The following is a 26,002-nucleotide window of genomic DNA, read 5'->3' on the forward strand; positions in this document are numbered from 1 at the left end:
GTCGTTCTTGGCCCTATTGAAAAGCGCCAATCTTTTGGGTCAAAGTCATATTCATTTCGACTGAGAGATCCTTTTTTTCAGTGTAGGTACAGATGACCGACGCACTATTGCCGGGCCCTGCATATCTCGTAATTAATTATATTTAAAAAAATACAATAAATTATTGACACAATACAAGCCTGTAATGCTTTATTATGCCACTATCCAAATTGGTAATACGCGTTTACTTTCATGCGTAGGTATTCTCCTACAATCATTCCTCGATCAATAATAAATTAAACAAATGCATTATTGAAAAGTTCGTGTATGTTTTCAGTAGTTTCCACGTACCACGAATGTGGAAGGAATTACCTTGGAAACAGTTTTCCCATGGTGGCGTTTTAAAATTGCTGACGTCACCACATCGTTCGTTAGCGTCGTGGGCACAATAAACCGTGCTATCGATTATTTCAGGAAACCCTTCAGGCTCTTATCTAGTTTAGGCTAAATATCCCAACGGTGTCGGTCGATCGATATGCAATGTACGACAATTTTTAAGCATGTTTTTTTGTTTATATACTCTTTTTAGTTGATTTAGTGTTCGTTGTTTAGTTAGTTAATTTAGTAATTCCTCTACTGGTTAATAAGCCCAAGGTACATTCTTTTATTATGAATTTAATAACTTTCTTAAATAGATAACTAATAATCTGAAATACTGTTTATAAGTTACTGCTTTAAAATATATATCTTATATTATACAGGACTAGTCTTAAATAATTGCAAGTATTTTTAGGAGTAGTATATTTCGACTCCCGAAACACGATTATAAGGTATTTTTCGCGAAATTTTTTTTTTGAAAATTCGGATTTTTTTTAAAAAACTTTTGGAACTTTTTTTAGCTTTTAGTTAAAAAACATAATATCTTAGTCTTCTTAATATAACATTTTTTTTGGAAATTTTCAAAGAGAAAATATGTTTCTTTTATGGAGATCTACCAGCCATGAAAATATTTACACTTATTTAAGACTCACCCTGTATACCGGGTGCGTCTCACAAGTGGCTCAACCCTATAACTTTTTTATTTTTTCAGATAAAAAAACGAGATTTGGTATGTTAGTATATGACATAAATTAGGATTGATTGACCTATTCAATTGTTTTTGGTCACTTCCTGTTTCACCGGAAATGACTACAACTTTTGATTTTTAAATGACATCCTCGGTATTTTTTTACTTTATTCGATAGAAAATGACACTCTGAATAGAATGAAACATACATGTCATATGTCAACTTTTGATATTTTTGCATATGGTTTATTTGAAATTGGAACATACGGTTCATAACGATAATTTGACTCGAAATACCAAGTGTGTGGTACCAAATTATTGGAAAAATTGCTTTCTCCAAATATGCTAATGAGCCACCCTTGTTCCATTTGAAAAAATTGAGATATGATTAAAAATACGATTTAGGCATCTTAGCCGGCCAGGATAAGCCACGAAAAACATTAGACGATCAAAATTATTTTCCAAGACTCCATGATTAAAAAAATTTTTTGTAAGCGAAAAAGTCAGAAGTTGACATATGATATGTTCATTTTCTATCAAATAAAGTAAAAATATTTCGAGGGTGCCATGTAAAAATCAAAAGTTGTAGTCATTTCCGGTGAAACAGAAAGTGACCGAAAACAAATGAATACGTCAATCAATCCTAATTTATGTCATATACTAACATACAAAATCTCGTTTTTTGTCTGAAAAAATAAAAAAGTTATAGGGGATGAGCGCACCCAGTATAAGTACCACCACTCAGTGGTTTTTTCCTAACCAATGAAAAATACTTGACGTTTCAGAGGTTATATATTTCCCCATTGTCAGAAACAAAAAGTAAAAAGAATATGACGAAGACTATTTAAAATAACTAAATATTTTTCGAAAATCAAAAAATGTAAGAAAAATGTAGTTTCCGATGAAATATCTTGTATACAGTATAATTAGTACGTACTATTCATAGTTATATATTTTAAGGATACATCTAAATGCCAGTGGATACAAAAAAAAACTTTGTATTCTGATACAACAAAGTTGATAAATATAAAATAAAAAATAAATTTGTCTTGAACAGAGTTTAAAATTTAACAAAAATGTATCTCATATTTATAAAAAAAAACGTACCTTTTTTAACTTCAAAAACTTAACATTTATCATGATTTTTAATGTCTAAAATAATTTAAAATACACCACTAAATATTATTAAAATGCATTCGTTTTCTTGAAGGAACATAACGATTACACGAGCAACACGTCAGAAATTGTTACATTATTAATTCATTAAAATCATTTAAAATTTAATAAAATTTATATCGACTGCTGGATAAAATCGACTGCTACCAACTCGATTAATTGAAATTTTGGTAAATCCGGAGATTATAATAAAATTTGAGAATTTCAAGGTTCTCTTTCTTCCAATTTTATGGTTCTTGAATATCGAAAGTAAAAATTTAGATTTAATAGCATTTTTGTATGCGTCGACCAAAATGATTATTGATCGTTCTTTCTTAATTTCAGTGTTATTTGACCTTTTCCTCAACTGAATAGCTATTAGGAAGGTGTAGTTTGATAGCTGAAGTAGTAAAGATCCAGCAGGAATGGAATAGGAGGTAACTGGTGTCTAACACGGCGGCGCTATTTACCAGGTATGTTAATTTTTTTTTCTGTTATTTTTGATAAACTAGTGGTTGCTATGAAAGTAAGCATAACATATTGGATCACAGGCTATTCACTAATAATTTAAAGAAGGCGTCCATTCTTCTCAAAGAGACCTGGTTTAAATTAAAAAGAAGTAGAAAAAAGACTCAAAGTCTCGGTCTCAACGTTTAATTAAGTTAAATAGTTACACGTGTTTCTCTCATACGAGCATCATCAGACAAAAATAATCAGAGTCAATCCACACACAAGTTCACATTTTACATATTAAAACAATAGTTGTTTTAATAACAACGGTTGAGCGAAACACGCGTGTCACTGTTAACAATATAAACGTTGAGACCGAGACTTTGAGTCTTTTTTCTACTTCTTTTTATTCATTAGTAATCGAAATGGCAGATTATTCCCTTATAATTATGATGCCATGCAATTGCCAAGTAATTATAATTATTACATAAATATAAATATCTAATATGAATACTAACAATTTATAAAAAATTGTTGAATAGGTGCTTAAGTAAAAATTAATCAAAATAAACTGAGGCGTTTTGACATGAGATCTTACAACTTTTTATAGTAGTTGTGAGAGTTGGCATTTTTTACATTCTATGTTTTTGATGGGATATAATGTTTGTCCATTTGTATTATCTAAATGTATAGGTAATAAAATGCATTAAAATGGGCAGATGGATAAATTTATTGTACAGGGTGGGTCAAACTGGACGTTTTTAAAGGGAAACACCCTTTTCTATAGGAGATGAAAACTAATGGTGTCTGGAGCTCAGTTTTTATCAAAAACATGATGGTGAAAACCGCACATCGATATCTGTTACCGTTTTGGAGTTACGGGGTGTTTTTTAAAAATGTGCATTTAACAATCATTTTTTTTCTATGGAAAATTTTGTATTTTTATGAAAACATTTCCAAAGCATCTTTTTACGTAGAATTTAATGGTTTAAGTATATCTTTTTAAATTAATAATTTAAGAGTTATCAACAGAAAAGTTGACTTTTTTATATGGGATACCCTGTATATTTTTAATTCATTGAAAGTAATTTAAAATTACCTTTCCAAAAATATAGCATACTTGATATTTTGCTTGATTGCTCTTCGATATATAGATTTTTTAAAAATTCGCCCACTTCGAATCAAAAAAAAATTCTAGCTGTGAACAGCAATTAAACCGAAAATAATATTTGCAATGTGAGATGCAGAATTTTATAACAATTTAAACTATAGTTAACAACATCGACACATTTAAAATATATCAATAACAATAAAAATTAATAGCAAACCAAGACTTGAAATTTTGCTACAGATGATCGGCATGTCGACCGTCTTCTGTTATGGACAGACGGGACCGTTTTTGAACATTTCTCGCGGAATTCATTAACTCAGTAGGAGTGAAAGATAACCTCGCATAACCGCTAAGTACTTCTAATTTGTGTCTAGATTATACGGGTAATTTACAAATTAGAGCCTTTATTCTTCAGCAAAGATAAAAATCCATAGGTACTAAGTCCGCCTTGATGGCCAACGGCTGGGATCTTGGTTAGCTATTTAATTATTCTCGAAATTGGCTGCAAAAATTTGCTGATAACATCAGCGTTCTGAGGCGGTGCCTTGTATTGCTAGAAAAAATATGTTTGCGAGTTCTATTAGGGGCATTATCATCAATAAGGGGTCCAAAGCCTACTAGTTAAAAGTGGCGAACTTTTAAAAATTCTGTATTTCGAAGGAGACTATAACAAAATATCAAGTGTGCTATATTTTTGGAAAGCTAATTTTAAATTCTTTACAGTTAATTAAAAATATAGAGGGTGTCCCAAAAAAAATCAATTTTTCTGTTGATAACTCTTAAATTATTAATTTTAAAGAAATTATACTTAAACCATTAAATTCTACGTAAAAAGGTGCTTTGGAAATGTTTTTTTAAAAATACAAAATTTTCCATAGCAAAAAAGTTACAGCGATTTGTTAAAAATGCTTATTTTTGAAAAACACCCCGTAACTCCGAAACGGTAACAGATATCGATATGCGGTTTTCACCATCATGTTTTTGACAAGAATTGAGCTCCAGACACCGATATTAGTTTTTGTCTATCTCCTATAGAAAAGGGCGTTTGCCTTTAAAAGCGTCGAATTTGACCGACCCTGTACACTTGAAATAACTCAAAAAGGTAATAAGAAATAAATGAATATTAAACATATTAGCAATTATGATATCAGCAGGTTATTGTCCACATATGTACATATAAAAATAAAAGAAAATGTAGATTTTCGAACCCTTTCATACGAACCGAATAAAAAAAGATGATATCCAACTAGAAAATGGTAACGATATACTATTTTTCTTTGTATTCCTTATAAAAGAGGTTATTTACCCCGTTTAACATTAGCTCGATTATCTGTACATTCGAATAAAAAAAAATTGCTATTATTTATTTAATTATTAATAGTAACAAGTGTTTTTATATCTACCATAAAAGATCCTCTTTTATCAGAAAATTGGTAAGGTCTATTGGTATATAATTATTGTTTTCATATACCGGGTTTCCCAATATTCCGTGGATACAGAACTAATACGTATTTTTTGGATCAAAATAAGTTAATTGCACATAATTTACCTTTATACAAAAGTGCTCATACTACTACATAAATATTAGTATAAATATTTTCTCCAAAACTCCACCGACGGCCGATTTTCTTTTCGTAAAATGGCCCCTCTAGTATTTACTACATCTTTTGTCTCTTGTCAAAAATCGACATGGTGCATACTTTCTGAGAAAAAAAAATATTTTTCCAAAGCTGACTTCAAAAAAATATTTTTAGTCACATTAAGTTATGGAGGCGCATAAAATCTATTATGCTATACCAAGCTATACTAATCTATTTGGCGAAAATATAGAATTTTGTGTTAGTATCACAAATTATATTTGACGACAAGCTTCATAAAAAGCTTAAAAAAAAATTAAATTAATTAACGTTCGGGTTACTTTGATTGATGCCCTCTAACGGGCAAACAAAGCACTTTTGTATAAAGGTAAATTATTTGCAATTAACTTATTTTGATCTAAAAAATACGTAGCTGGTCTATGTCCACGAAATATTGAAACTCCCTGTATAATTGTGGGTCTGCTTTGGAAAAATAAATTCTTCAATTTCTTTTTACAAAAACTATGCGATGTGGCATTTTTTAAAAGAGGCAAAAAATGTGACCATTTCACGAAAAGAAAATTTTAATTATAAGATCCTTCAATTTGCAGCACTAGATTGACCATCTGTTAGCTCAAACCGAGACATTGCTAGTAGGGATCGGCAACACAAGAAATCTTGTCTTGACAAGCAATTTCTTGTCTTGTCTTGAAATATTTTCAAGAATTAAAAAAAATCTTGTCTGGACCATTTCTTGAGAGTTGATTTCTTGTCTTGATTCAAGAAAATTTCTTGATATCGTGACAAAAGGGGAACTCCCGTTTAAAATTCGTTTATTAAAGGGGAACCCTCTGTTTAAAAGTCGCGATGAGATTGGTTAATGTGATGTTTATGCTTTATGCGTAAAATCGAGGGTCAGGCATCTAATTTTTAAAAAATTCAAAAACTTGGGCTCATTATACATATTTCATACATCATATTTTAAGGTCTTACGGTCTACTTAACCTAATCCAGGGTGTGTAACCACTGATAATGCAGCTTCTAATTTTTGCCTATTTAAGAAAGTTATTACGTCTAAAACTTGGACACCTAAAATTGATCGATATTTGAGTGAACCTCGAGCAGATAATAACGATGATATACTTGATTGGTGGAAACGGCACGAAAATGTATACCCTTCGTTGGCAAAAATGGCCAGAAATTTTCTTGGAACACCAGCGACATCTGTACCCTCTGAAAGAATATTTTCAAAGGCCGCCGATTACAAAAAGTAGAAATAGACTAGCTTTCGATTCAGTACGGTGTCTCATGTGCCTTAATTCATGGCTCTCAAATACTAGTTTAAGCTTTTTAAGCAGCATTTACCAACCGCGCGTAAATAAAAATTACTTTTTTAGAAGCTGTTCTTGTTATCGTGTTTGATGTGTTTGCTATTTTGATATGTATTTTTTTTTTTGCAAAACAAATATTTTTGTACTTGGATATTTATTTTCATGGAAGATTTGTTTAATATATTTGGATTTAGTTGGAAGCCTTAAATGCCATAACTAATATTACCATGACTTTTAAATTCCAGCAACCGTGTGTTTGTTTTTTGTTTCTCCAATATGTATTTTTTTCTTATAAAACAATAAATATTTTTTATACTTATTGCAGTTTTTTAAATATCTAAAAAAATTAGTATTATGTAATATGGTTATAGCCTAAGATGTTGATTTAAAAACTAAATAGAACTTTCTAAAATGGGTCTACTTCAGTGGCGTACATTAAAATGTATTATTTTTTTTATTTTAAAAGTTTTGCGTTAATTCAAAATGTCTGTATGCCACTGAAGTAGACCCGCTTTGAAAAGTTTTTTTTAATTCTAATATCGTAGGCCATAACATATCCAAAAAATTATAACAAAAACATTTAAAAATAAAAAAATATTAGCCATTAAAAAAGGTTCCAATTTAATTTGGCCCACAGTATGCCAACTTTGGACATCTAACTTTGGACGTACTTATGTCAACTTTGGACATTGGACATCCGACAAAGTGCGGCTTCGTACAAATATTTTTTGCTTAATAATTTTGTTATCCATCAATTAATGAATATTCATATAATATACAAATACCTAAGTAAATGAGTATTTCTTTTTTATTTTATATTTTCAAGAAATTTCAAGATTTTCATGATTTCTTGTCAAGAAATCTTGATCTTGAGAAGTCATTTCTTGTCTTGTCTTGAAAAGGAAAAATAATTTCTTGTCTTGATCTTGTCTTGAAATCAAGACAAGATCAAGACAAGATCAAGACAAGATCAAGACAAGATCAAGACAAGATCAAGACAAGATCAAGACAAGATCAAGACAAGATCAAGACAAGATCAAGACAAGATCAAGACAAGATCAAGACAAGATCAAGACAAGATCAAGACAATATCAAGACAAGATCAAGGCAAGATCAAGACAAGATCAAGGCAAGATCAAGGCAAGATCAAGACAAGATCAAGACAAGATCAAGACAAGATCAAGACAAGATCAAGACAAGATCAAGACAAGATCAAGACGAGATCAAGACAAGATCAAGACAAGATCAAGACAAGATCAAGACAAGATCAAGACAAGATCAAGACAAGATCAAGACAAGATCAAGACAAGATCAAGACAAGATCAAGACAAGATCAAGACAAGATCAAGACAAGATCAAGACAAGATCAAGAAAATGACGATCCCTAATTGCTAGGTTTTTGGTCGTGTGACCATTTGTTTTTAATGTCGTGCAGCTCCAAAATATTGAACCACGAGCCGCCACTGAAATATGACAGGCTTAAAACGTATCTGATAAGTTTAGTTTAATAAATCATAGGAGTTATTGACATATGGATATAATTAATTGAGGCATTAAAATAATGCACAAAACGAATCTACTCATAATTGACATTTTTGATACACACTATTGTATTAATATAATAACACTATGTAGGTACCTAGCCTGAGTTTACAGAAATATGATTGATGATAATGGATAATCGTATTTTATAGTTCAGTTTTAAAGTTTTCAATATATGATTAGTAATAAAATAATCTATGTTGTTCTATAATCTTAAATTATTATACTTCCAAATCAAATAATACATCAAAAATACTGTCAAACATGTTACGATGGCTGTTTACAAAAATAGTAATTTCTCCATTTTGCCGTTGATTTATCTAAGTCTAGGATTTCTGGCAATCTTCTGCCTAGGATTTTTGTTATGTAAGTCCCAGTGTTACCATAGACGATGTTAATATCAAAGTAGAGAGAAATTCATATGCTTTCTTATACATTACTCCTTGTAGGGTGAAACAGTAAATATATCTAATAAATATGTAATACAATTATTAAAAAAATAATGTCTAAAGTAATGTACAACGAACTAGTGGAAAGAAAAGACATTCTAATAAATAACACAGCACTGAAAATAGTAGAAGACTATATAAAATAGTAGATATTTTGGACAATTCGACTACAGAAGAATTAGGTTAGCATGGAGTACTTATGTAAGAAAATCAATCATATTCAAATCTAGAATGCCATTAAAGAATTCCAGAAGAAAACATTCGACGAATGTGCACTATCAGTCATGACCTGTGCATGCGAAACCTTAACTTAACGGACACTTAAAACGGATATCATAAGGAAACTGCAGGTAGCATAACGCTCAACGGAATGAAATACGCTATGAATAACCAAGAGAGATTGTAAAAGAATAGAGTGGATACTACAAAAGACCCAGATAATAGATGTCATCCACAGAGTCAAACCCCTCAAATGGCAATGGGCAGGACACCTGGCAAGAAGAACGGACATGGACCACAAAAATTAGAGCATGGCACCCACGAGGAATTAAGAGACCTAGAAGAAGACCGAACCTGAGATGGGACCATGATATTAGGAAATTAGGAAGGATATTTTGGGCCCGCATAGCCAACAATGCACAACAATGGGCCCATCTACAAAGAGAGTATCTAAATATGTGAGGGAGGGTACACCATAATTGAAAATGGTTGAATAAGCTGAAATTGATGATGATGATGATGACAATTATTGAGAAAATCTACATATAAAAATATACCATAAGATCGAAAAAATGGCTTCACTCAGATCGCTGCCAACTGGACGCCATTTCATTTTGACCAAACGTAATAATAGGGTTTTAGATTTATTAGTATTAAGTAAAGTTGTTATATTATTTTTGACATAGAGGATGATCGGAACTGTATTTCGAAAGCATATTCTATAGTTAAAAATAAATAAAAAAGTTTATATAAATGTATGTTCTAAAATTATTAGTTTTGGAGATACAAGGTGTAGAATTTTCATTTTTATTTCAATTTTTTCCAAATAATGTCTGAAGTAACATCAATATTTGGATGAAAATTGGTGTCTGGGAGTTTTTTGACATGAGAAATTTGATTATGAAGTCAATATGACTCCTATTTGTAGGGGGCGGCACCTACATGTGTTAACTGTTGTGAAGAGTAATAACTTTTAGTCCGTACCTGTATAAAACTACTGAGTGAAAAAATATACATTTCCATGGTTATTTAAGTAAAAAATATCTCTTGGTAAAAATCTCTACGAGCAACTGTTCTCAAGATATTTAGAAGGAAAATAGTCACTATATGTCATTATTGACAAAAAATTATGATGTTGAGTAGATATTATTTATTTGACTGAAATGATAAATTTGTGAACTTATTTTTTTTTTAATTAATCATAAATTTTTGTTCGAAAAAGTGATGATAAAAAAGTTTCTGTTAAACATTTGGCACAAAAACATTTCAAATTTATGATTTCAGTCTAATAACTATTTAGTCAACATGTTTAATTTATGTCAGTGATGACAGCTATTGATAATTTAGATTCCAAATATCTCGAGAACCATTTGTAGCAATTTTTACCAAGACATCTTTTTACGAAAAAAAAAACGTCGCATAATTGTATATTTTTTTACTCAGTAGTTTTATGTACAGGTACGGACGAAAAGTTATTACTCTTCATACCAGTTAAAAAATATGTAGGTAGCGCCCCCTACAAGTAGGAGTCATATTAACATCAAAATCAAAATTCTCAGGTCAAAAAACTCCTAAACACCAATTTCCATTCAATTATTGACGGTAATTTGGAAAAATTGAAATAACAATTAAACTTCTACACTCTGTATCTCTAAAACTAAGCGTTTTAGGACAAATATTTATACAAACTTTTTTACTTATTTTTTTTTCTGCAGAATATACTGCCGACATTTATGGAATACAATTTAAACCACCCTGTATTAGGTAGTGTAATTTGCGGTGATTAAACTGTAGGACATATTAATTAGATAAAGTTTTAAAATAAATGCACTCTATAGACTTATATCTCCTATTGCAATCTATCTTCGAAACTTAATTGGAGTTTAGAAGAATTATCTGCCAGACCAGGCTCGCAAATATCGAGCGTAGTTCGGTCGTCAAACGGCGCAATTTTGTGACCGCGACAGTCTATTACCTTTTATATCCCCTCTTGCAGGCTCCTATCCCATTTTTAAATTTACTCTGTATATCCACAGTGTGGTAGGTATAAGGCCGTAAAAGTTTTATTATCCTGGCGTATAACCGATCGTTTCGAAAGATGAAATAAATACATAATTGATCTGGAAACTACAGATATCCGTACTTCTAAAATGCCCACCACCTATACAGAATGCAGGCGACCTCTCGTATTTTCGTGGGATAGATGTCATCAGATTTTTACAAGTAAAGTATTGTAGAATGTAGAATGTTTGGGAGGGGAGTTAATCACCGCGATCTTACAGATTTATTGTATGTCCCTTTTCTTGAGCTATTACGAGTTCCAAATCATACAGTTTCAGGGCTTTGACAAAAACAAGTAAAGTGGTTGTATACCGGCACGAAAAACGGGCACCTGAAAATTTTCATATATTTTAAAGTTTTATATATTGTGTCCTAGGTCCTAGTAGACCGATTTTGATGCTACTTTAAGTAATTTGTAGCTAAATTATTTGACTTTTTAGTATCTCTTTCTAAATTAAAAATGTAAGTTGCCATCTGTCAATTATACGAGGGAAAACAAAATGTTGATATTTTGGTGAAAGTTCGTTAATCTGTGAAGTGTGAAGTACGTTAACAAAGCAAGGATTTTAAAATTATTTTATCATCTAGGTGTATATTCTCCTCGATAGTTTGTTTTTTATTCATCTCAATATCTTTATTTTTTTTTGGATTTATTCGCTTTTGAAGAAGGCGTTAACATTTTTTCGTATTTTTTACGTTAAAACCACGCCTTTGCTTTTGGTTCTAGCCTGTCCTAGTCAACACATCTAGAATTTAGAATGAGTGGGAGGGGAGTTAATCACTGCGACCTTACAGATCTATTGTGCCCTCCTTTCTTGAGTTATAACTCATCATACCGTCCCAAGGCTTTGACAAAAGCCAGTATCTGGGACGGTTTTACAGAGGGTAGTTCTCCATCTCCAATATCAGTCGTACCAAAGTTCTTGGCACGAATGGTGGTCGTCTCGGCGCACTTAGTGATGTGGTGTTCTGGTGTTTCCCCAATTTCCCCACAGAATTTGAAAAGACCAGAATTGTTAAAAACCCCGTGACAATCCGAAGATTGTTCTTAGTCAAATTTAGGAAGATCTTTGATTTTTCTTGGCCGTAAGCTCTCAGAAACTTCTTCGAGAGTCCTAGACCGTTGCAAGATTCCCATTCCAGGTTGCGGAGTCTTCCAAGTTCTTCAGTTCCGCCTTTAGTTAGTTACCACTTGGGAAGCAGAACGGTTCTGGTCCAGTTAGTGGAGTGTTCGTTCCTTTTCTAGCTAGATCATTTGCTTTTTAATTGCCTTCTATCCCTTGGTGAGCAGGCACCCAGAGTAGGAGGACTTTGCTTTCTTGGCCTAATTTATTCAGCTTCTCTATGCATTCTTTGACCAATTTTGAATTGATTGTTACTGAGTTGATCGCTGCTAATTTAATTAACGCTACTTCACTATCAGATAGGATGGCTATTTTTTTTTTCGATAGTTCCTATCTAAGATAAGTTGTACGCATCTTTCGATAGCGTAGATTTCTGCCTGTAGGATGCTAGGATAGGTGCCCATTAGTTCGGAGTATTTACTTCTCGGCCCAAATACCCCGATCCCTGTTCCTGCATTGGTTTGGAAGCATCAGTATACGAAGTTATGGTATGGCCTTTTAACTGCTGAGCAGACGTTTCTCTCTTCCAATCCTTTTTATTGCTCAAAACTAAGTGCTAATTCAAGTTCCAGAGCTTTACGCCCTGGGTTACTTACGCCCTGGGTTACTTACGGTTCTGAAAGGAGCTGTGCGCGATATGGTGCCTCCATATGGCGCGGAACAGTTTTGAACTTTATGACTCAATTGAATGGAGTGATCGTGTTCTTGAACAGTTGAGAGTTGCACAACTGCGTGAATGGAGGAGAGTAAATGTGACCATACTCTTTCGATAGTTAACGGACGAGAAGTAGAAGTTTACCATTGCGCCATAAGCATTCAAATTGAACTGAAGCATGACGGCTCGCTGGTCACTCTATTTAGATAAATAAATATTTTTATTTATAAATAAATAAATCTACCATAGCGACTGGGATCAATCCTGGTATTTTCTGATAAGAAGCAGACACAGTTGCCTCTGTGTTAAGGCAGGTCACAATATCTACTTTGATCTTATTTTTCAGTACCGTTTGTCATCTGATCTTAGTTCTAAATATGGTTTATTTTGTTGTTGCATTAATTTATTCTTGGACTATTCTTGTACTTAAAATAATAAACCACAAAAATGGAACCATTTGAATTAAGTAAAGCTGTTATTACATTTTTGCTAAAGTTTTTTCTATATTCGATAATTACTAGCTGGACTTTATATCCGTTTAAGCCGTATAATTATATCCCTTTTTAATACTCTGTAAAAGTTTCCTTCGCACACTCGCACGTTTATATCCAATTTAACGTTAGGGGGAGATTTAAAAATTTTATTGCGATAAAATGCAATGGAAAAGTGGCGTTAGGGCCGTACTGTAATTAGTTTTTTAAACGTCGTCAAAACGAAATAGGATTTTGTGCACCGTAAAATCATTTTATGGAAAAGTAACATCGGAGTGAGGAACGGATATGTCGAATTCGTTAATTCAATTTGTAAAATATGAAAAGGCATAGCTTTATTAGATCTCTAACCTAACCTAGATTCATTCATAACGAAAATTTAATAATATTTTAAGAAAATTAATTGAAGCTTTATTTATTAAAAGCTAATCTATATTTTTATAATCATATTTTGACGACGTTTCGTGCACTACCAAACCCCATCATCAATGAATTAAACCAAAAAATGGTCCGATTTAAATGAAACTTGGTAAATCTATAGACTGGACCAAGGCCAACTTGACCGTTTACGACACGTGTCACTGTGACAGTTTTGACGTTAAAAACGTCAACAGTTGATGTCGTCCAATCGCGATCAAATTTAGTGGGTATAAGTTTGGTATAAGCTATGTGAGTGCACACCGTGGACCAGACGGACAGACAGATAGGAGGAAGTAAGAAGAAGTTCCACTTCAATATACAATATAGTATATATTTATTTTTATTAAGGAACCGTTTAACCTCAAAAAAAGTTTATGCATACTTAAGAATTTTTTTAAATCTAAAGAATAAATTTTGATATGCTATACAGGGTGTCCCCGAAATAAGTACAAGTATTTTAACTGGTGGTATATTTCGGCCTCAGAAACACGCCTATGAGGTATTTTTTGCAAAAAAAATTGAAAATTTGAAATTTTTTGAAAAAAAAATTGGAAACTTTTTAAGTTTTAAGCTAAGAAACATAATTTCTTGATAATATGGCAACATAGGTAGTAGCTTAAATTTACATGAAAGAAAACCTAGAAAATATCCAGTTGCTCTCTATTTTAGCAAAAAATCTTTTTTTTTTGGAAATTTTCAAAGTAAAATAACTGGATTATTTTGGACTTATTTGAAAAACGGTAAAGAGAAAAAATGTTTCTTTTGACCAGATCTACCATCCCTTAAAATACTTGCACTTATTTCTGCGACAACCTGTATAATAATAAGATTATCAAAATAATTATTGTTATTAAATACATGTTAGTATTAAAGAACTAGACAAATCGTAAGCTTATAATTTATATAGAATAAAAACATGATAAAAAGTTCGTTAAATTTTAAGATAAGTATGAAATTATGCAGTTTAATTTGCAGTAGCCAATTTAATACGAAAATTGAAATAAAATATATATTCTGGAAAACACTTCTGTGCTATTCAATAAGTTATATAAAATAAAGTTATGACTATTTTAAACAAATTTGAAGTTTGTAGGACACATTTTCCGAAAAAATGTCTCAAGTTAGAATTTTTTAATTGGTATATGTCCAGCAAATTGCCTTAGTTTGATCGAGTGTGTGGCCTAATCGTGTAAGCGAGGCGCGGCGCGTGGCGTTTTCTGAAGGTTTTCAGTTGAAACAAGTAATATAAATCAACAAACATTAGTGTACAAAACGAAAATAAAACGTTTTTTAAAATATGATTCCAATGCACCACATGAAATTTTTTAGGCTAATTGATTTTTTAATTTGTTTGGACAATTACTAGTGATGGGATAACTCGAGCGAAAATTCGCTCGAGTACTCGATTATTGAAATAATCGACAATGCTCGATTATGAACGAGCAATGCAAGTTACGAGTACCAAGCGACGAACGCAAGCGATCTTAGAATGAAATAAATTGAAATCCGATTTTAATGTGACATACTCGATAAAAAGCCGAGCGAATTTTCTACATACATTGAAGGTAGCAAATTTATACGACTCCGTATATACCGGGTGCGTCTCAAAAGTGGCTCACCCCTCTAACTTTTTTATTTTTTAGATAAAAAAATGAGATTTGGTATTTTAGTATATTACATAAATTAGGATCGATTGACGTATTCAATTGTTTTCTGTCACTTTCTGTTTCACCGGAAATGACTACAATTTTTGATTTTTAAATGGCATCCTCGGTATTTTTTTTTACTTTATTCGATAGAAAATGACATTCTAAATAGAATGAGTATCATATGTCAACTTTTGACATATTCGCTCATAAACAAGTTGAATTTTAAATCTCAATCTAGAGTGCCATGTCTGTGTTAAAAACACTAATTTTTAATCAAGGAGTCTTGGAAAAATAAATTTGATCGTCTAATGTTTTTAGTGTCTTGTCCTGGCCGGCCGGTTAAAAGATGCCCAAATCGTATTTTTGATCATATCTCAATTTTGTTTCAAATGGAACGAGGGTAGCTCATTAGCATATTTCGAAAAGGAATTTTTTTACGAATAATTTGATACCATAAACTTGGTACTTCGAGTCAAATTGTCGTTATGAACCGCATGTTACAATTTCAAATAAACCATATGCGAAAATGTCAAAAGTTGACATGTGATATGTCATTCTTTCAGAGTGTTATTTTCTACGGAATAAAGTAAAAAAATACCGAGGGTGCCATTTAAAAATCATAAGCTGTAGTCATTTCCGGGGAAACCGGAAGTGATCGAAAACAATTGAATATGTCAATCAATCCTAATTTATGTCATATACTAACATACCAAATTTCGTTGTTTCATCTGAAAAAATAAAAAAGTTATAGGGGTGAGCCACTTTCGAGATCCACCAGGTATATTTATCCGTTGCGTATCTGAAGGCTCATTTACATTTGTCACTTTGGATGTACAACTTGGATGAATCATCCAAAGTGATAAGTATAAATTGCCTTTCATCACTGTTTCATCCATAGTGTACACTAAAATTGAACGATGAAACAAGTTGACGGTCTTCCTACTTATGTTGAAAGAAGCGTTCAACGAACGTTGATTCATCCAGATTGAACGGCAAGTGAAAAATGTAAACAGCCGACGCCGACCCGTGCGGCCAACCTCGATATAGAAAACACTGGGAGAGGTGGCAGCCTGCGGAAGATGAAACAGTGAACTGCTGCGAACTGGATAAAAATATATAAACAAGGATGTTCAATTTGGATGAATTCAATCTGAGTGATTCATTTTGGTTGTACATCCAAAGTGACACAGTGTAAACTCTGCTTGAGGGACACAATTTTACGACCTACATCGACAATGCTTCGAAATAAACTAAATCAAGCGATCAAGCGAATAGCTCGCTGCTTACTACTTGCCGTTCATTACCGAAAGAATATGTGCCCTGCGCACACAACTTACTGCTTGGCGCTTGGCGTTAACGAGTACTTACAACATGCGACGGGTGAAAACCGTATTTTTAAATACGAGTGATATATCGCTCGAGTGATCACTCGGTTATTGCAACCGCTTGATACTCGAGTACTCGATTATTGAAATTAATCGCTTTTTCCCATCACTAGAAATTACTATTTATAAAATAATTCTCAGATCAACGATAATATTTCGGGCTTAGCTTATTTTCAGTAGTACAGAAATAACTATATACTTCTATTATTTTAATAACTCTTATATTTTTAAATTATACGTTATGTCTGTCTCTGCTATGAGGAACGTAATGCTGTATGTCCATATAAGAGTGAACTGAACTAATATATCATCAACCTGCCATTTTTTCGATATCAAATATTAACGTCGATATCCCATATTGATTTTGTAATTTGAAGTCGAATGTAAGTAATAATAAATAACATCAACTATACATTTAAAATGTGTTTTGTAGAAAATAATCAATCAAAAATTTAATTATACACCTAAAAACACGAAAATATATAAGAGTAGTTAGTAGTTAGAATGTAGAATGTATGGGGGGGGGGTTAATCACCGCAACCTTACAGATCTATTGAGCGTTCCCCTTTCTTGAGTTATAACGGGTTATAACTCATCATACAGTCTCAGGGCTATGACAAAAGCCAGTATCTAAGACGGCTCCACAGAGGCTAGCTCTCCATCTTCCACATCAGCCGTACCAAAGTTTATGGTACGAATGATCATCGTCTCGGCGCAATCAGTGATGTGTTCTGGTGTTTCTCCATTTTCCCCACAGAATCTGCATTCGCCGTTGTTTCTTAGCTTCAATCTAGGAAGTGTTCATTGAGGAGACAGTGTCCTGTTAAAAACACTGTGACAATCCGAAGATTATTCTTGCTTAAATGACTGAAACTCTTTGATTTTTCTAGGTCGTAAGTTCTGAGAAATGTCTTCGAGTGTCTTAGTCCGTTCGAGGATTCTAATTCCATGGTTCTTGAGTTCCGCTTTAAGTTGGTTTACACATGTTTTCTCTTGTTAGTAGCTAGCATAACATGCATAAATATACCCAGTAGGCATTTTATTCCTTTAAGGGAAATGTGTTCTTGGATACGTTACCAGGCCCTTCTTGTGCCTGATATGAAGCAATTAAATGCAGATAACTGTTCCCTAATGTTCCCTAAATGTGACAAAACTTTGCTCACTGGACCGCCTGGAAAAGGGTACTATCATGGATACCGCAACTGGTGCTTTATGAAACATTTTGTAAATGCATACTAGATTTTTAAAGAATACACTTAGAAATACACTTTTTTTGTCGATTTTGCTCTATATATTTTTCACCCTGTTGGGTCTTTAAAATTGTTATTGAAAAAGCTCTAACAAAGTGTAACATATAATACATATATCAAAAATGAATCTTCACATTTTTCTTCTTATTGCGGTGCCGTGCCTGTCTTCAGGCGTTGGCTATGACTGTGTATAATAAATAGTTGAAATATTAAAAAATCATAAATATATTTTCCAAAAATATAGTATAAATAAAGTGGTACCTAGTATTTTTTTACAATATTTTATGAAATGTCATAAAATTTCTGTATTTAATGGCTTAATAAAAATAAGCATAAAATGCAGAATAATTACTGTATTACATTTTTTTAAACAACAAATTGATATGTATATTTGTTGTTTTGATGTTAAAATATAAATACGCGTCGTTATATCCCTTTTTCGACTTAATGAGATGTAATGTAGTTTGGTTTCTGTATTTGATGGCATGTATGATTCGAAAAAGAACTTATTCGAAAACACCAAACAAACAAAAAAATAAACATTTTGGATTAAAAAATACATTAATATCTAATTAAGGCATACATAATAATTATAATCTCTTTACCTTTGACCTTCAATACATTTTCGAGTATATTCCATATAACATACGACAGAAAATGATCATTTATATCCTATTTGTGTAATATCAACGGTAATATTCTGTGTTTAAGGTTGGTAAAATTTTGACGTCATTATATCCTTGTATACCGAACGGCTCTAGTATTATTATATAGCAAGCTGTACCTTGCTACTCCCAAGGCATTAAACGCTATATACGGGAGCTATTATTATTATAAATTTTGACGTCAGATTGATAAATACCTATATTACTATTTATATCAAAATGTAAATTAAGGAATAAATAAATTTGGTTTTGTACTTTTCTTCCCTATATATTTTTTTATTTTATTGACAAATAAAGTATTACAAGCATTCCGTTTTAACAAAAGGATAAATAGAACATTTTTAACCAGGTCATTTTACCAAAAAAGATGTGAATTTTTTTGGCGTCAAGATAGATGGCCAATGATGACTGGATAACCAAAACAATTACTAATATCAATTGGTAATATAATATTTATTTGTTTCTATATCAATAATTAAAGCTACAGATGCCCGACGCACTATTGCCGGGCCCTGTATAATGTTAATAAACTGGGTAGTTAGTTATCAATTACACAGGTATATGGTAGCATATATATATATAGGTTACAATATCTTCTACAGAGAAATGTTCTTGTTTATATTCTTGATTTATTACTTCTAATATGGAAAGTTACTTTTTACATTACTGGAAATAAATGACACTCTAGTGAATTATTGTAACAAACTGTATTTATATGGTATTAAGATTACTATTAGTGATAACCCATATTATTAAACTTTTTGTAAATATGCAGATGAATAATTACAGTAATTGACGGAAAAAATAAATAGGTCAACAAAAAATAGAATAATTAATCTAAATAATTCTGCTTTGAAAGTAATTAACTTTTTTTTCAAAGGTACTATGACGCTGTACGTATCGTATTTTCGATCATATTATGGTATTTTCTACCGAAAACTCACTATTGACATTGCTAATTAATATTATACATATATTCCAATTCTGCTCTATAGGGAAATTACAATAACTTTGGTTGCACATCATAATACGACCACCAGCAAACTCCATAAGACGACGCATGGTGACATTGATGGCGTGCACCCAAAGTCGTTTTAATTTCCCTATATATGTATAATTCAATAACTTAGTCATCAGGTATTTTGTTTTAGGTGCAAAGTATACATGAAGAAATTCGCAATATCATCTAGACCCAATGAAAATTACATAAATCAGACTCGCATGAGCACCCCACCTGGGTCACCCCCCGCCCCGGTGCCTGGGGTCAACGTCTATTTGGGAGGGTGAGTAAAATGGTTTCTACATAAGAAAATATTTGATTAACCAATATCTATAATCTATATTGATGACCGAGACTGGTCTTGGTCATGCGGTTCTGGTCTTGGTCTTGTACCAAAATAGAATACAAAGACTAGCGTTTGTCATACAAACATTGTTCCTTTCTTTTAAATTTCATTTGAATTTATTATTTGCTTTTTAAATTTTATTTGCATTAAAAAGACATGTATAAAAACACGGGCAAGCACAAAATTAAGTTTAAAATTCATCAAAGAACTTCGATATGCTGATGACTGCGTTGACTCTATTTGCAAAAACGTTACAGCAATTACAAGAAATGCTGAACACATATATCTGGGCATACGAGGCTTTAGGCCTTAAGCTAGGGTTGCCAACTTTCAAAATAAAAAATAGAGGACGAGAGAGTAAAAACTATTTTTTAAAAAAAAAAGGCTAAACATTTTTTTTTCGGAAAAGGCCAATATCGACTCTGAGACTCAGCACAGAATTAGCAGCGCCTCAAGAGCATTCTGGAAATTAAAAGACAGGGTTTTCTCCAATCATGTCTTAAACTTATAAACGAAACTAGCAGTGTACCGAACAATAATTCGTACCATGTTATATGGAAGCGAAACCTGGGTGCCGTACCGCCGGCACACGAAGGCATTAAACAAGCTGCAACAGAGACACCTTAGATAATTTTTAAGAATCAAATGGTACCACCATGTCTCAAACGTATCAGTCGTTGAAAAAGTTAGCTGCAAGAGCGCTGAAGTCATGATTACTAAATCCCGTTTAAGATGAGCTGGCTACGTATGCAGGATGCAAGAAAACCGCCTACGGAAATATCTTCTTTATGGTGAGCTTGTAGACGGTAAGAAGAAACCGGGTGGACAAATCAAAGGGTACAAGGATATTTTCCATGAAAACTTAAAGGGGATAACCCATGTAGAATCAGTGGGAGGAAGCGGCGCATAATAGAACTCAATGGAGAAGAATTGTAAACTCAGTTAACAACGAAAACCAAAAAGTAAAGAGGCAAGTAATAAGATTTTTTAATGTTCGAGTGCGGAAGACAGATAACATCACGTTTCAGTTACAGAAAAGCTCATGAAAGAAAACGCCTTGCGTCTGATGTGTGTCAAATACTCGTCAGCCAGTAATGACAGTAAGTATGTCAGTAAGTAAAATGCTAGTTATTTGAATATTTTCTGTGTAGAAAGTATCTCTAGTAAAAATCTATTAAGTGCAAAAAGACATGCAAAAATGTAACAGCAAGACCAAAACTGGACCCTGCAATACCAAGATTAAGACAAAGACTAGACTTGGATTATTAATGATGAGCAAAGTTCATTCTTCAGTTGAAACGATAATAACCATGTCTGGACTGAACACTGTTTATTTGGTATTAAGCTAGTTACCTTTGCGTTTGTTTTTGATTATCCGCGTTTCAGCTAACCTATTCTCGTACACATGTCAACGGTCAAAGCACAAGTCTAAATTGTTTTTTAAACGAAGACTCAATACAGCTCAGAAGCCAACATAAAAAGGCGCGTATTCATGTGAGCATGAACGCGAACGAGGCAAGGCGAGCATACGAATGTGGACGGGTTTCCGAGGAGCGGCAAACTGCCTCGGTTAGATCCGAGGCTGTTCGGCTGCCATCCGTAGAGAATTGGTACATCAAATGGAACTTGAGTACCATTCGGTTCGTTGTGGACGGCGATTTTGTATTATTGCCTCGCGCTTCCGTTTAAATCTTTAATTCGTTAAATTTGTTTTGGTTCATGTGTTTTTGTCATAATAAACTTGTGCAGTATGAACTGGAGTAATGAAAAAACGTCAATTTTAATTAAATATTATTAAAAGCGACCCATTTTATGGAAAAAAGATCATGAAATTTACTATAATGTTATAAAAAAGAGGATGCCTGGGGCGAAATTGCAGATGTTTTGGAAGAAAAGGTTGACATATTAAAGAAACTTTCAAATCATCACCTGCAATGTTTCTTTATCTGCCGACAGTGCCGCACGCCGCACGGCTGTGGATCGGTGCCTCGTTCGCTATCCCGCCTGATTTCAATTTGAGGTTTTCAAAGTTCAAACGAGGCATTCGTTCTGCCTCGCCTTGCCTCGTTCGCGTTCGTGCTCAGATGGATACGCGCCTTAAGGTAAAAGAATATTGAGGATGGTGCGCATATTTCCACGTGAATGATCGTCGATAAACTAGTTATCGATAGATAAGATGTGGTCTGGACGCTTGTTTAGCACTGCCAATTTATACTACTACTACTAACATCCAATTTACAACTAGTCTGCCGACTTATAATAATTCCACGTATAAGAGATACCAATTAAACTTCAGGATTCTGGTGGTAGAGCTCTGCTGTAAAAAATATCAAGTTGCCACATTTATTTATTTATTTGCTGACATTGTCATTCGTTTTGACACTTTAGTTTTGTATTACGAGTTTTTGGTTTAAATGAATGGTGTTGTGATACTTTAAGCTTAAAAATTTTAACTAGCAGACCTTGCAGTCGAACATTGTTCTTTTTAGAACCTCTTTTAGTGCGAAGTATACAAGAAAGCTTAATAGCCGTTGCAAAAAAAACTCATCGCAACCTTATTAGAATATTTTGAACCGGAAAGCGGTAGTAATTGCCCTATATGCCCCTTAAGTGCTATTAAGCAGATGAGATTTTTGATGTAAATAATAACTGTTTATATATTTATAATTAATTTATTTTTGTTTCCTAAAATATTTTGATTAAAAGAAAATATGTAGAAGTGGGCAACGCTGTGCCGGTCCAGCTTAATCACGTGACTAAAAGTTTATTTGGTATGATCTATACCTACTTAGATTATGCTACAAGTCGAGTTCTGATTCTGGTTCTGAGTTCCATTGAAGCATTGTTTAAAAATCGAAGACTGACGCTCTGAGTACAAGAAAGTGTACGAAGATAGATGCATTTGAAACGAATATTGGACTTAAGGACAAATTATTGGAAGAAACAAACATTTTAAAAAGATGTCTTTATAAATACCAAAATGATGATAATGGCAAATCATTAGTTTTACTCTAGCCATGTATTTTTTGTTACAGGTTTATGCTTGGTGGAATAATTTTAGCCATATTCGTTTTGTGCTACTGTTGTCATAAAACGAATAGAAAATCAAGTCCAAGTTTGTCGTCGATGATCTGGAGAGAGCCGGGACTATCATTGCAAATTTATACAGTAGAAGCTGCACAAAACGTAAGTTAATAAATACTTAAACATAAATAAAATACTGTAGTAGTGAGTGACTAATATGTGTATACAATGTGATCAAAAAGTTTGGTTATCAAGCCAGCACCATACCAAGTGATTGTATTAACATTTCCCTTTCCTGACTAACGCAATATCATATATAGTTAACTACTGAACAGTACAGTTGGGGTTGAAATCTCTGGTGCTACAACAGCGATATAAAAAACCAATTCACACCCTACAATATATTCAAACATTGTTACCAAAGTGCGCGTCAAGTCTAAAAAGTAATGTATTTTGTTGTATTGTGGAAAATCCCTGTTTCATTTTCCTACTGAGCAGTCTAAAAATATAGATAATAATATAAAAATGTGTTAAGAAATAAAATATTAAAGATTTAAGAGAAAAAATTCTTAAATACTAGTGAGGATGCAGTCAAAGTTCACCAATTGGGCTAATATATCTAATTTTCAATTTGTCAAGTTTTCGAGAAATTTATTCCCTTTATCAGGACAATTCTAAAAATATATATAATATTTTTTTTTGAAATTGTATAAAAACAAACTTACCATGGTTAATTAACAAAACAACATCGTTTGCACAATAAGGCCTTACAAACTAGTGTCATTGGTCATTGGGAACACAAGAATATTTAAAAAATACATGTAATTGTGATAATTTACATAGTATTTATTATTTGAAATAAAACTACTTAGTTGAGTGTTCAAAATTACACTAACTTTTATTCTTCGTATTAATATAAAGCTCGATATAAAGTTCATAAAATAGCATGATGTAAAATAAACTAAGTATTGAACATACCACATTCGTATAAATATACGTTATTTACATTATTTACATTTTTTTTAAATTTATCAAACTACTAAAATATTTGAATATCTAAATCAAATAATAGAAATGTCATACATTTATTACAATAATATACATCGAAATAAACTTTTTATATAAAAGTTCTTAAAAATAGTAGCGAGCTGACCCAAACAGTAACTGTTCGATGTAATACCAAATTGAAAAAAATATTTAGAACTTTCCTTGTCAAAAGATTTTTTATGTTGATATTTACTCCTTCCATTCTATTTTTAAACAACAATGTATTTTTTTTTGTTTGCGGCCGTGGATGTTTGTTGTTTAAAAATACAATGCAAGAAGTAAATGCCAACATAAAAAATGTGTTATATTGATTGTAGTGTTGGCTAATATTTAAGACACAAGGTATCGCTAATGACTGCACTGATTATGTCTTGTTCAACTTCATTCTTCAGAACCTAGTAATTAGTGGAATAAATTAGTGTTCTCAATTACACTTTATACTTTTTAGTGTATAATGATTCACAATGTCTAAAAAACACAATTAAGATTAATAGAATATCTTAGCAACGGCTTGCGGTAATCAGTTGTATCCATAGAGAAAGCCTAACATTTAGCTAATAAAACAAAACACTTTTGATTTATAACCATATTTTTTCTTGCCGGATGAAAATTAAAGTCCAAACTGGCATTCCTCGCCGATTTTGAACTATAATTAGTGGAAAAGTTAAAAGTTTGTTACTTTTTTCACTAATTGAAAATTTCTACCACTAATTTAGACGTTCTGTATGCATACATTGAAATTAGAGGAACAAACTTGTACGTTAATTGAAACCACTAATTTATTCCACTAATTGCGAGGTTCTGAATGAAGCTTTCTGTCTTAAATTTGTTACTTTAGAAAAAAAAAACTGTAGCCAATAGTTTGTTGGGGACTAAATTCAATATTCGAACGAATTACGACAATTTGTGGGAATATTTCGATTTCCTAATTCATTTTTCAAACGGGGTCGCTCGTTTTATAGTTTTCTTTCTCGGCTTTTACAGGCCATCAATTTTATTCTCGTTTTGCAAAACACGGAAAGTATTCTCGGGCGGATTAAAAATAAGTATTCGGCGCGCTAGGACGGGAGTCTGTTTGTGTGAGTGTGTGTATGTTTCCTGAAACGGCCCGGATAGAGTACCGGAGGCAAAAAACCTCTTACGATATCGATACGACGCCGTATATTTTTAGGCAACAGAACGAAACGGACGACTTGAAATTGTGACTTTGTTGTTATTGTTCGCCGAATAATACACAGCCAAATATAGGAATTTCAGTTAATGGGCACGTTCCTGGTAGTGATGTGTCGGAGTAACGCGATTTTAGAGCGGTATTTTTAACATTGGAAATGTTTATGTTCGTATATGAGGGCCGAATTTCGAGTTTTCTTTCAAGGTCGTCAGCAACCAAACCGCACAGTCGACCAAATTAAAGCATCAAAACTTTGGCGCGTGTGCCTAATTTAGGTGAACTGGTCTGAAAGCACGAAACTCTCGGCGATATACGAGGTTTAATTTTGTTAGTCCTGACGATATTACTTGACGACTATGCTACGGGGGGCGATTATAAAATTGAATAGATTGATATTGATATTTGCAAACGTTACAAAACAGTACTATTTTCGTAATTTTTGATTTGGGTTTTGACAATTATTATTTATGATGTTTGTAATGAAACGATATTTTTATTTAGGTATTGATATATTTTAGAAAGGATTTAAGGATTAAAAGATATAATATATTTACTTAATTTCAAAGTATCTGCATGAAAAATCACGGCTATTTTTATAAGGTGTTATAAAATAGATTATGAATATTTAAACATTTAAACTAACCTAAAATAAAACAAAATAATGTTGAACTACCCTCTATTAATTGTTTTTTTAATCATGTTTATTTTTTCTTCTAATCATTATTAGTTATTATTATTATGAATGGTGTTTTTTATATCAAGTTTAGCTGCAAATATATAACGTTAATTATGTTTTATATGTGGTGTTATCATTTCCACTGTCTTTGATGGTTGC

At 32.3% G+C, this 26,002-nt stretch overlaps 1 protein-coding gene and 1 long non-coding RNA gene across 5 annotated transcripts in view; one reads left to right on the plus strand and one right to left on the minus strand.

Annotated features, from left to right (window-relative positions):
- Window positions 1–26,002, minus strand: part of LOC115888961 (probable beta-hexosaminidase fdl) — a 172,353-nt gene that overhangs the window by 81,223 nt on the left and 65,128 nt on the right. Inside the window, exon 1 of one of the 4 annotated variants that reach the window (XM_030908852.1) lies at window positions 23,675–23,828. The exons of the other annotated variants lie outside the window; for them this stretch is intronic. Coding sequence (XP_030764712.1) covers window positions 23,675–23,677 — 3 coding nt within the window. The 5' untranslated portion in view covers window positions 23,678–23,828. Of the gene's footprint in view, window positions 1–23,674; window positions 23,829–26,002 lie in introns of those variants that run through there. 4 annotated transcript variants of the gene reach the window in all.
- On the plus strand, window positions 524–23,439 carry LOC115888962. The gene is made up of 4 exons (XR_004051340.1): window positions 524–633; window positions 2,546–2,673; window positions 19,731–19,862; window positions 22,961–23,439. It is a non-coding gene; the product is annotated as an uncharacterized LOC115888962 (long non-coding RNA).

Source organism: Sitophilus oryzae, unplaced genomic scaffold, assembly GCF_002938485.1.
Source record: "Sitophilus oryzae breed Bouriz unplaced genomic scaffold, Soryzae_2.0 scaffold_810_pilon_pilon, whole genome shotgun sequence".
Classification (NCBI taxonomy): Eukaryota; Metazoa; Arthropoda; class Insecta; order Coleoptera; family Curculionidae; genus Sitophilus; species Sitophilus oryzae.